Source organism: Heteronotia binoei, chromosome 2 (assembly GCF_032191835.1).
Source record: "Heteronotia binoei isolate CCM8104 ecotype False Entrance Well chromosome 2, APGP_CSIRO_Hbin_v1, whole genome shotgun sequence".
Taxonomy (NCBI): Eukaryota; Metazoa; Chordata; class Lepidosauria; order Squamata; family Gekkonidae; genus Heteronotia; species Heteronotia binoei.
In genome coordinates, this window is record NC_083224.1 from 114256141 (window position 1) to 114268909 (window position 12769).

Genomic DNA, 12769 nt, shown 5'->3' on the forward strand with positions numbered 1-12769 from the left:
TCAGAGAGTTAGTGTGGTGCAGTGTGGTGTGGTGCAGTGGTTAGACTCTAGGTGTCAAACTCATTTGTTACAAGGGCTGGATCTGATTTAAATGTTACTTTGTCTGGCTGGCCATGTGTGCCATAAAATGTATTGCTAGGTACTGGAGGTATAAACTTTATAAATGACACAGGTAAACCCAATTAATGATATTATTTTTTTACTCAAAATACAAACAAAAGCAATTGATTCTTAGGGGTGAAAGCAACTGATTTACTGGGGAACCCACAAAAGCCCCAGTAAATGCATTAAATCACATGCAAGACTAGGTTTTTGCTAAGGGATACCATAAAAGGAGAAGTATCTTACATTTCTATACAAATAAGTTACTTTTTTGTGTATATAGCTCTTTTAGAAGAGGAGTAATCTTCCTTGCAAGTAAATAAGGTAAACCATTTTCGCACTAGTGTTTAAACTGCAGTGACATCCCTTTTTTCTCCGGTTCATTTGTTGGATTTCGCACATGTTGCCCCACATCCTCGTTTTGATCTGCGGCTTTACGGTTTCCACTCTGCAGTATCTGGATGCTCATTTCAGCGGACTTTCCAAAAACCTGCGGATTCAATCCGCAGAGCTTTCAGTGGGAAAATCAATCCTGTTCCGCAGCGACAGCTCCTGGGGGCGTTACCCACCATTGCCTTAGTCCTCCCACTCCCTCTCCCTTTGATGGTGCAAGCAAAATCATCAGCCGTAGAACCTAGCAGTTTACCTCTGACATGTCCTCTCTATACGCCATTTTTTTAAAGCTTAACTTGATTGCGTTACAACGCAATTCCGCAATTTCGCAATCCAATCGATCGCATTCATGCCATTCAATGCATTATACCAGTTAACATCCATGAGGGTTGAACCAAGTGGGCAGTCGTGATGGTCTACAGCAACCATCCACCTAATGACATGTGCCTCCTTTATTATTCTATCATTTCTATATTATTATTTTTATGTTCTGTAATTGCGTTACAATGTTACCACAGAATGCGCATGCATTATGTAATATATGCATACATGAGGGTTGCACAAGGTGGGCAGTCCTGTTGGTCTACAGTACCCATCCACATAGTGAAATGTGCTCGCCTTATTTTTCTCCAGTGCTTTTATTTTTACTTTTTTACTATTTTATACTATTGTTATTGCGTTACAACACATTAAGGCAGTGTGCTATACAACTGCAGATTTAACGCCAATAACACTTGGAATGTAAGGTTCAGTATGCTCATAAGTTTACTTTGACGCCATGTGTATGTTTGCTGACCTGGTGGTGGGGGGGTTTGAGGAATCTCGCAAGGACTGTGACTCCTACACAAGGATCAGAGAATCGCCCACTTCACTGCTAGCTGGCCAATGGTGGCAGGCTTTGCGTTGAAGCCACAAATCAGGTTGCGATTCCCTGCTGTCATCATAATTTCCATGAGTGGAACAGAACTCTGAGAGGAAGAAGGGGTTGGAAGCTGCAGACGCCATTGCATAGCTTGCAGTCTCTTCCACCGCACACACAACAGTACAGTACAGTACAGGTGAGCAATGGCTTCAAGCAGCAAGCCTATGGGCACACGTGGTGTTTCATGGTGTGCATGGGAAACAGAAGCTTTGCTGACCATTTGGAGTGAGGAGAAGATACAGAAGGCGCTCGCTGCTAGCCACAAAAACATTGATGTTTATGAGAGAATATCTAGGGAAATGCATGCCCAGGGACACAAAAGGTCTGCTCTTGAGTGCCGCACTAAAACAAAGGGCTTGCGTGGGGACTATCAAAGATGCGTTACCCAGAACACGCGGACTGGAAGATCCCCAGTGTTCTGCCCTTACTATAACGTGCTGGACCGCATCCTTAAGAACAATAGGTTCGTGCGACCCACAGTACTCAAGAAAAGCTATAAAATGCAGTTCTATAAGGCAAACAAGGAGAACATGCCTAATCCAGGATCAGAGGACATGTTTGGCAGGGACCTTGAGAGTATCAACACTGCAGATCTCAGCACTGACACCCCTGACTCCACTCCAGGTGAGTTTCTTGACCACGTGGTGTTCCTTGACCATCAATTTATTTGAATAAACCCCCCTATTTTACCCCCAATGAAACCAACATTCGGGACTGCTCTCCACTTCTAATTGCATTGAAACGTCTCCCTATTATTTTTTAAAAAGGGCTCCTTATGATACAGTGGGGTGTGTGTGTTAAAACAGACAGTAATGATGAGGTGGAAAATCAATACCGCCCACCCCTCTCTTTGGTGAAATGGTTGTTTAATTGTTAGCCCTAAACCCTCAAAGCATTAAACTACAGTGATGGTTCCTGTGTGCTGCTGCTATTTCTCCTCCCTGCAGTACCTAAATAGGATTCATTTCTCAACATTTCTATAGGGTCCAGCTGTGTGACTAGTCATACTACATTTGATGAACAAAGCCTGCGTGCGGAAGATCCAGGTTTCACTGAGCAGTCTATGAGGGGTAAGTGCAGCACGCAGTCCTGTCTTCCACAGACCAATGATAGATGATGGATGTGGCCTATGCATACCTTTCCTATACATTAAGAGCATTGACTATGACAAAAATCCAAATGTGCAACGCTGAACTTTTAACAGGTATAACCCTGATACGGCAATGTTATGTACTCAGAACAATGTGTGGTGGAGAAATAATTGGCATTGAGGAGACTGCTTTATGTATTCACAGTGGGTTAAAAAGGAATTGGTTTTTTTTCAGAACAAGATACATTAGAAAGTATTACTTTAACTGACACTTCTATTTGTGATCCCTAAGCAGGTGGAGAATGGAGCACTGTGCCACTTTCCGATGATGTTGATGAGGAAGAGGATTGCGTGACTGAAAGGCAAGAAGGTGAAGCTGTCCTGTCGGAACAGGAAGGAGGGGAAGGAGGTATGCTCATGTGTTTGGTGATTACTCCACATTTTATGTTTTCAAGCATGACTTATAGGAACACAGCACTTCCGCCAAGCTAAGTTTTGCCTCATTGTGCTTTCAGATACTTCAGGAGATGAGAGGCCGGTATCACCAAGACCGCAAAAGAAAGATGAGAAAATAGAAAATGAGACACAATGGCAATGCAGGGTTGCTATGCTGAATGCAGTGGCCACCGAAATGATGAATCAAAGTCATTCTGAACATGCTGATGCCATGGAGTGATTTGACAGCCTGGTAACGCTTGAAAACAAAAAGTTCTCTGTCCTAGCAGAGGAGGGTGAGCGTGACAGACAGGCATCAGATGAGTCAACTCAGAAAACTGTAGATGTGATGAAGGCAGCCGTAGGTCTGCTAGTCAATTTAGTTGACATTATTAAGGGCAGTAGGGCAAATACAAGGGTCAGTGATATAGCAGGCAGTGGAGCATCATTGCCATCTGTCACACATCAGCAACTACGTTTTTTGTGACTGCAAACAGGATCAGGGAACACTGCCATCAGATATAACTTACCCAGTGTTGGCAGAAGACACTATGCCTGAGAGTCAGAGCCTCCTGGGCAATACTCCCTCCACAAGTAACACCGCTGTGGCTTCACGTAGGGGGGAAAAAGATCATGCACAGGAAAGCAGCGGGTCTATTTTGAGCCATAATCAAAATTCCATACAGCTATATAAGGATAACTGCAGGGAAGCTTGGTTTGACAGTGGCACAAAAATAGCACTGGAACAATTACTGATGTAAGTACTGCTATAATGTTAAGTTATTTTGTTGTGTTTTCATGCAATGTTATTTATTGGTTTGCAGAGGGAATGCTCATCAAACAAATTTAAAACTTATAGCCCTTCTTTCCTTGATGCTTCACTGTTGTTAACGCAGGTAAAATTTGTTTTGCTATGCTTGAAAGCAAGGGCGACCCATTCCTAAAATGCAGTTGTTTGGTTGTAATTTTCACGTTTTACTGACTATTGCTATGTTATAACGTTATTTAAAAATTTAATAAAGTTATGTTTTTCACATCACACTATGTGGGACTGAAAACCAATTCAGTGCAATGGCAACATACCAGAGAGACGTAGAGTGACTTCAAAAAACATATATTATAAACTTTAACATTAAACTCTTAATAAAACAGTAAAAAATATTAAATATTGAACTATTTGTCAATCAATCAATCAACATTTTATTTATATCCTGCCCTCCCCGCCGAAGCAGGCTCAGGGCGGCTAACAACATCAAATACAGTAAATTATACAATAAATATTTAAAAACAGTAGCTACTTTTAAACAGTCTAATTTAAAATTTTCTAAAATTAACATTCTGGTGCTATTTCAGCATGATGGTGAAAATTTGTAACACAACTCAAATTATTCCCCAACAACCCCACCCCCTTCCACTGCATCTCTTCTGGACAGCATCGCCCTTTGCTCCCTCTCAAGGCGGCGCAACCTCCTCTCAATGCTGTCCATTATTCTACTGAACGCTGCGACTGCAATTGAAGAGGAAACCAAGTAAGTGTAATACATGCAAATGAAGGCCATGACATAACTTTAGTGAGCACTCACATGTAGACCTGCACAGGGCCTCTAGGCACTCTAATGAAGCCATAAAGTTCTCCCCGGGGCCTATGACGCGCTGTTATGAACTTCCTCCAGATGCCCCTGCAATGAAAGAACACCCTCCATCTAAGCCAATTGTCACAATGGAATGCATTGCTCTAACAGAGAGAGAGGTCAAGCTCCAAAACACCAGAGCACGGGCCTTTTCAGCTGCGGCCCCTGCACTGTGGAACCAGCTTCCGGAGGAAGTGCGGGCCCTGCGGAACCTTGACCAGTTCCGCAGGGCCTGCAAGACCGTCCTTTTTAAACAAGCGTATACTGACATTGACTGCTGAATGCTGTGAACAAAGGAACCGCCATCTATATTACTTTGGAACTATTTAAACAGGCAGAACCAGCGCCAGAATATCTTTATTGCTGCCAGATATATTTAATTTAACTTAAATTATGTATTTTAATTCTATTAACTGGTTTTTATATGTTTAATTTTTAATTGTTAAATTTGAAGTTTTTATCTATCAATGTAAATGCATAAAATGTTGTTAGCCGCCCTGAGCCGCCTAGGCGGGGAGGGCGGGATACAAATAAAATCTATTATTATTATTATTAACAAGTGTTTTCATTAAGCATGGCTTACTTCACTGCCTTTCAGCAAGGGAGCACTTAGTGCTGGTACAGAAGCAGGCATTCACCATCATTAAATGTTACTGAAAATAATTTACTAATATAATCATCAAAGTTATCCATTATATGTGGCATAATGTAATACTTAAATTTACTCTCTTTCCACCTCTTCCTCCATGCCCAGTCTTTTCCATCTGCAGCACCAGAAGTTGCTGACAACTTACGCTGCTGGCTGCTGGGAATCTCCTCCACAAGCACCTCTGGAGCCTCCATGCGAGTGTCTTCCTCTGCTCCCTGTGCCCGCTGCAGCTCCTCCTGTTCGCCTCTTGGGCTTGTCTCACCTAAGATGTGTCACGTAACATATTTAGTACTTGAGGAACATGCATTCTGCAAATATTGTATGAGCATACTTAGATTGAACATGATGATAGCCTGCATACTAACAGACAGCCATAGTTTTCACTGCAGTCCAGTGTTTTTATTCCCTCCCTGCAACCCACCCTCTCTGCCTTACTTATTCCCGTCATGACCTAACTAAGTGCCTCGCTTCATGCTTGCCCTCCCTCCTTCCTTTATGCTTTACTTAATGCCTTCTTCCACCCCTCACCCACCCTCCCTTGCTCAATAAAGAAAGTTATGCTAAGCACTTGGTGTCAGTCATATACTGCCACAATTAATGGGAAATTATTAGCCATCACGATTCAACATCTGGTTGCTGTAACATATATTATGTTGCCCCATGCCTGAACATGGCCACATTTATTGAATTGAGTGTGCATCACCTGAAGCAGTGGAGGCTGGGTGAGGCAGCGTGCCAGCATGCCCCTCCATTGGCACTGCAGGGTCTTCTATTGGAGGATCCTCTGCATCCTCCCCAAGCAATGGCACTCTTGGACAGGTGTCAACTGTTATATGTGATGGAAGCAGTGTTAGACATTGGAACGAAGAAAACTCATACATGCAAGAACAGGGATTTACAATCCAACCACGATACTTGATATGACTGCCTCTGCCTACCAATGCAAGAACACAGCCAAAGGCATCTTACATCACAGCAGACTACCCATTAGTTAACAAAATGCATTCCCATAAGCATTGAAGCATCTAAGATGCATCTAATGAGTCCTGTAAGTTAACTTATAATTTGAGGGTCATCACCACTACATTGGTGAGTGTAAGCTTGGCCCATGCCATCATGGGCTATTGAACAGGAATTGCTATGCAAACTTTAGGCCCCTTTTTTTTAATAGGAGCAATATCATAACAGAGAAGTGGGGTTGGAGAGGGTTCTGTCATAGCACTTATGCCTTAAAGCAGTAATAATGGGGTGATTGTTACTATGTTGGGATCATACTCACAATCATGGTGCCTATCCTCCCAACGCGGTCTCCCTGCTAGCTCCCACAACCACACCATCCTGTCATGATAGGGTGTTCTCCCTGACGCCCTCGGTATTCCTCCCCAGGCCTGCAGACTCGCCATAAAGTCACAGCGAAGCCTCTTAAACTTGGACCGGCACTGCTCCACGGCCCTGTTGTAGCCCCTCCTTCCCAGCCTCCTTGCAATGGCCTCATAAATAGCCCTTGTCTCCATGTGGGTGCTTGACATAAGCTCCCCCACATGGCCGCTCCTCTCTGCAATATCAAGCGTTGCGTTGACCTCCTCCCGCTGCCAGAACGTGCCTCTTCTCCGCCTGACAGCCATTTTTGTTATGTAGTATCGTAACAATGCAGTTTCGACCAAGCAAGATATCAGCCACCCCCCTGTATTTTGAATTATCCAATCAGAATGCAACGCATGTGCAGATGGACAGAAGCAGAAGAAATGCAGCGGGCCAGACTACAGATTTGGCCCCCCTAGAAATGATTTTAAAATGCTATTGTATTGTTTTAGGCAAGACAACATTCTTTATTAAAGGTATTGAGGAATACAGTAGCAAGGAGATGATGCAGCAACTTTATTATGTGGAAGCATACGTTATTTCAAGAAGTTGAAAATTTAAAAAACATTTTAAACAACGTTATCACGTAATTACGTTACTGCGCAAATGCAAAATGTTAAGTGAGACAGATTCATCTAAGAATTCACCTACGTCTTCTGTAAATAAACTCAGCCACAGCATTGCGCACAATTTTTCCCCTCTCTAATTGTCTCCTGTTAATAGCCCTGCAGTCATCATCGTCTGGTTCAGGGCATAATGCTGTTTCCACCTCTGCCATGTGAAGTTCAACCTCATGCCCCTTTTCTTCACATAGGTTGTGAAGGATAACGCATGCATGACAATGGAGAAAACGTTAGGAAGCTGAGCACTGAGTCTTGAAAGTAGCACACGCCAACGACCCTTAAGTCTTCCAAAAGCCCGCTCTACGATGTTCCGTGCCCTGCATTGCCTCTTATTCAAATTTTCTGGATGGCCCCTGTAGGTGTCCTGAATGGAGTCATCAGCCAAGGCCTCAGTGGGTACACTCCATCTGCCAAGACAAGCGGGGGGACCCTCACGTTGCCCATAGTCACCAGTGGATTTCCAGGTACAAATATTCCGGAATCCATGGCAGAGCACAGGTTGCTGTTCGCGAAAACAAAGGCATCATGGGTCCTGCCACTGAACCCAACCTCAGCATCAATGAACCGGCCTGTGTGATCGACCGTCTCTTGGAGGATCACCGAGCAGTACTCCTTTCGATTACCGAATCCATCAAATTTTCTCCCAGGCGCGCGTATCGGTATGGGCGTGCCGTCTACAGCTGCGATGGTATGAGGCATCCCAAGCTTCCCGAAGCCATACATAATCTGTTGAATAATGAAACAGAGTGGATCAGGTACCGGTTGTCAGCATAATGCAATACAATCACCACATATTATCGATGGGAACTCCTATACGGCATTTAATTGTAACGTAATAATGCAAATGTAGCTTGGAAACTGATATAGCGTTGTAATGCAAAACTTGCAAGGAAAATTTTTTAAAAAACACATACCTTTCCAATCTCATCACCAAGACGTACGACCTTGGAAAACAAGCGGGACTTGAGGACTTCACAAACCTCCATCACTATTCCATGAACAGTGGACACGCCGATGCCGAACTGGACACTGACCAGACGATAGGTTATTCCATTAGCAAGGTACCAGATTCCTGCAGCGAGCCGTTTCTCGGAGTGGACAGGAGACCTCATCCTTGTTGTTTGTCTGTCCATTTTATCCTTAACAACGGAATAGATCTCCAGGAACGTTCCTCTGCTCATCCTGAAGTGTGTTATCCATTGCTCATCACTCCAAACAGCAAGCACGTAATTCTCCCACCAACCTATGCTAAGTGGGTATACCCAATACCTGGGTGAGAAGCGCAAGCCTGCAAGATAGTGCCAACGAAGCACATTGAGGCAAGTGCACATTCTAGGCAGTCCAATGCCGCTATGGGACGATGAGACTAGAGACCTAAAATTGCGCCTTCACCTCCGGGATCTATTGGCATGTGCATTGGTGAGTTGCCTTGCTGCGTGTAGACACAGAACAAGTACCTCTAGCATAGAAAAAATGCACGCCAAAGTCTCCGTATCAAGATTCTCCATTGTGAGTGGTGATATCACAGTAGAAATGGCTATGGGGGATGCTACCACCAATATTAAGGTATGCTTGAGCCAATAGTGAGGCTGAAACACCACACGTGATTTAGTTAGCCCGCAAAAACAGTGGGGAAGGGCCATAGGTTACGTTGTTACATTATTACCCAATAATACAACCAAGCATGGGCTTTAAAAAAAAATAGAAAAAGGCTTCTGATGCCAATTTGATTGCAATGCAAAAAAATTGCTGCGGAGCTACGCGCGAAGTCACCCCGAAGTTACCCCACAGCAGAGAAATGGTGTGAAATCCGCAGAAATGATCGGGAACAAAGAAATCCGCAGAGAAACTGTAGCAAACCCCTAATGTGAAATCAGTTGTCGTTTTTCATCAATCTCCCCCCTAATACCCAGCCTCAGCAGCCGAGAACCACTACAATCCATCTCTCACTATTTTTTCCCTCTCTTCCTCCATCCTACCTCTGAGGATCTCAAGGAGGAACACCAGACTTCCCCCTCTGCTGTCCCATCCTCACCACTACCACTACCACCCCACTCCTGTTAGGTGGTCCAAGATGAACAACTGACCCTGGGTGACCAAGATGACAGGTTCTTGGTTCAGGAGGGCTGGGTTGAACCTGGTTCTCCCAGATCCCCCTGCTGCCAGTTCTCATCCCTCCTGCATTTCCTACAGAAGCAGTGGGGCTGAGAGGAAGGCCTGATGGAAAGGCTGTTCCCAAAATCTCCAGGGCATCCTTTTTGTTCTCCTGCGACCCCTTTTCCTTCATGGGCTGAAAACAGGCATGAGGGAAAAGGGAGGTTGCCATCGCCCCTCCCCCCCCCAACACTAACCTCTGCCTCCCAGTTCCATAACTGTTCAGACATATGGTGGCGACAGTGGTGCTCCTTTTCCTCTTCACTCCTCCACTCACACTCACTTTTGAAGCTAGGGCATCTTTCCACTCAGAGCAGCATGTACAAGACAGTCTAGTTGCCTTCTAATCCTTGTGCCAGCCAGGCCAGTAGCCAGGATTTTTCATTGGGGGGAGGGGCACAGACAGGATTTTCATTTAGGGGAGCACATGTTTTGTTTAAATATATTATACCTAAAATAATGAATAAGTAATGCAGGCAAGTCAAAAGATGTTTGAAGTTTATTTTAAAAATGCTAACCATTACCTATATAATGAATGCTACTATTAATGTTTCTGGTGTATCACTAAGACACTAATGATTACAGATATAATGAAGTAGGAGTCCAGTGGCACCTTTAAGTTTTATTCAGAATGTAAGCTTTCATGTGCATGCATACTTCAGAAATTGCCCACCAGCTATATGTAGCTCTGCTCACTGTACCTCATTCTTTGTCTGAAGAAGTATGCATGCATATTAAAGCTTACATTCTGAACAAAGCTTTGTTAGTCTTAAAGGTGCTACTGGACTCCTACTTTTTTCTATTGCTTCAGACCAACATGGTTGCCCACCTGCATCTAGATATAATGAAGACAAATACAAATGTTTGGTCTGTATAATGTTCCTCCAGTTGGCTGGCAACTGACACTGTAGGTCCCCTCCCTTTTTCACACTGACTCAAGATTGAGCCTCTGGCCTTCAAAATTTATAGATAAGGATTGCATCTCTTTAGCATGTGTTTATTGCACAATAGACAAGTTTATTGTCTTTGCAAAGCAGCATCAAATGCATGCAAAACACCTCTTGCAAGGTGTGGGGACTGAAAGGAGGGGCCATAATGGTTTCAAAGAGATTTGATTGGTAGGGCCAGTAATCCTCAGGCCACTCCCTTGCTATGGGCCTAGTGCCAACCCTCCTCCTCTGCTGGCCCTGTCCCTTCATTGGCAAACCATCACTCTGTGCACTTGCTCTTGCTAGCCCCACACACCATTTGGTGTGGCAGCAGCCAGCTGCCTGGCTCCACCTCTTCATGTAGTGGCTTTGCCAACTGTCGCTGAGCTGTGGTTGGAGTAGGCAGGAGGAAAAAATCACCATGCCTCCTGTTACTCCACCTTTGCTGCTATTCTCCTTACACTATTTCACCTCAGCCTCAAAATCCTGTCCTCTAGCAATTTCCTTTCTATTTCTTGAAAGCTTCAACCACACTCACCTCATCATGTGCTCACCCATCTTCCCCCCCGAGCAGCCTCCTGCCTTTCCCCTCTCACACCAGTTGCTCATGGGTCAGATAAGAGCCTGGATAATCCAGTTCTGGTGCCTGGGCCTTATGTTTGGCAGCTCCTTGGCCCTAGCCTAATTCACTAACCATTAGAGTCTTGGACTAGGGCCAAGGAGATACAAATTCAAAACTCCAGTCAGCCATGTAGTTCAGTGCAGGACCTTGGGTATATCACTTTATTTAACCTAATCTACCTCACATGGTTGTTGTGAGGATGAAGAAGAAACTTCATGTTTGCCACCCTTAATACTTAGAGGAAAAGTGGGATACAAATGTAACAGATCAAAAGGACCAAGATGTACTGTGCCAGTAGCATGGGAAGCAAGTATAATGGAATGCATATAGGTTTATGAGCAAGTTTGGTGTGGTGTGGAGAGCCAGTTTGGTGTATTGGTTAAGTGTGTGGACTCTTATCTGGGAGAACTGTGTTTGATTCCCCACTCCTCCACTTGCACCTGCTAGCATGGCCTTGGGTCAGCCATAGCTCTGGCAGAGGTTGTCCTTGAAAGGGCAGCTGCTGTGAGAGCCCTCTCCAGCCCCACCCACCTCACAGGGTGTCTGTTGTGGGGGAGGAAGGTAAAGGAGATTGTGAGCCGCTCTGAGACTCTTCGGAGTGGAGGGCAGGATATAAATCCAATATCTTCTTCATCTTCTTTATCCCAGCAAGAGATGCAACATCTTACAGGTCAGTGGACTACAAACTGAGAACTTGAACCCTGCTGGTTGCAAACCCCTGTACAGCTGCCATTATTTTTATTGTCTTTTGAAAGGACCTGTCAGTAGTACTCACATATAGGCAGCAAGGTCAGCACCATCCTCCTGCCTCTCTTTACATTCATGTAGACATTAAACACAGGCACTGCCCACCACCCCTCACAAGAAAGTGCAGATAGGATGGTTTCATGAGTTGAGGCAGAAGCATACATCTGTAATCTACAAGGCTGTAAATCTTGCTCTTCACTAGCCTAAGTTATACAGTACAATGACATCAGAACTGAGGCATCAGTTACTGTCAGAGTAATGTGGCCCCACTCACTATTACCACAAAGTGCACATTTTTCAGTCTTGGGTATCAGCATCCAAGTATTATGAAGATGGTAAAAAATTGCTTGCAAACAGATGTGAGTGGGCTTTCTCAGGTGCCATGGCACCTCACACCTACAGATCACATGGGGTGGGCTGGTCCAATCCCTGTTCTAATCACCATGCTAATCCAAATGGTAGATTAGGCTCTAGCCTAACACAGGTTCCAGTTAAAAAGAGCTTTTGTTGTATTCACCAGTGGTACTTCTTGGGGTACCTTTTATCTACTCATAGTTTAGTGCTACAGCACAAGCAAATTGGAGAGGAATCTGCTATCTAGACAAGCCTTAAATCCCATCTAGGTCCCATTTTTTCCATGGGGATTCTGATGCTGAGTTGGACCAGTGATACCTCCTTGTGAACACAGCAGGCTGCCCTGGACACTTGCCCCTCCCACAGCAACAGAAGCTCAAGCGTGTGATGTTGCCATGGCAGTGAAATTCCAGAGCTATTCTTAGCTGTCATCACGTCAAGAAAGTAGTTCTTCCTATATTCCAGACCCCAGAGGATGCAGCATGGAACCAAAAGGCTTTACAGGAGCCCCATTTGGGTCTCAAACAGCCAGGTAAGGAAAGTATCATCAAGATCCAGAAACTGAGGCTGCAATCACACACACACTAAATAATGCACTTTCAATGCATTTTCAATTCACTGTGTGAACTGGCAAAATCCAGTTGGAAAGTGCATTGTAAGTGAATTGAAAGTGCATTATTTAGTGTGAGTGATCACAGCCTGAATTGTATTTATTTACTTATTTCTATAGATAGGGCAGAATTTATGCCAAGGTTT

General features: G+C 44.3%; 1 protein-coding gene across 1 annotated transcript in view; it reads left to right on the forward strand.

Annotated features, from left to right (window-relative positions):
- The first annotated feature begins 12454 nt into the window (after positions 1–12454).
- The window catches only part of CIMAP2 (ciliary microtubule associated protein 2), a 29190-nt gene continuing 28875 nt past the window's right edge, over positions 12455–12769 (forward strand). The window contains exon 1 of the mRNA XM_060233325.1: positions 12455–12545. Coding sequence (XP_060089308.1) covers positions 12496–12545 — 50 coding nt within the window. The 5' untranslated portion in view covers positions 12455–12495. The remainder of the gene's footprint in view (positions 12546–12769) is intronic.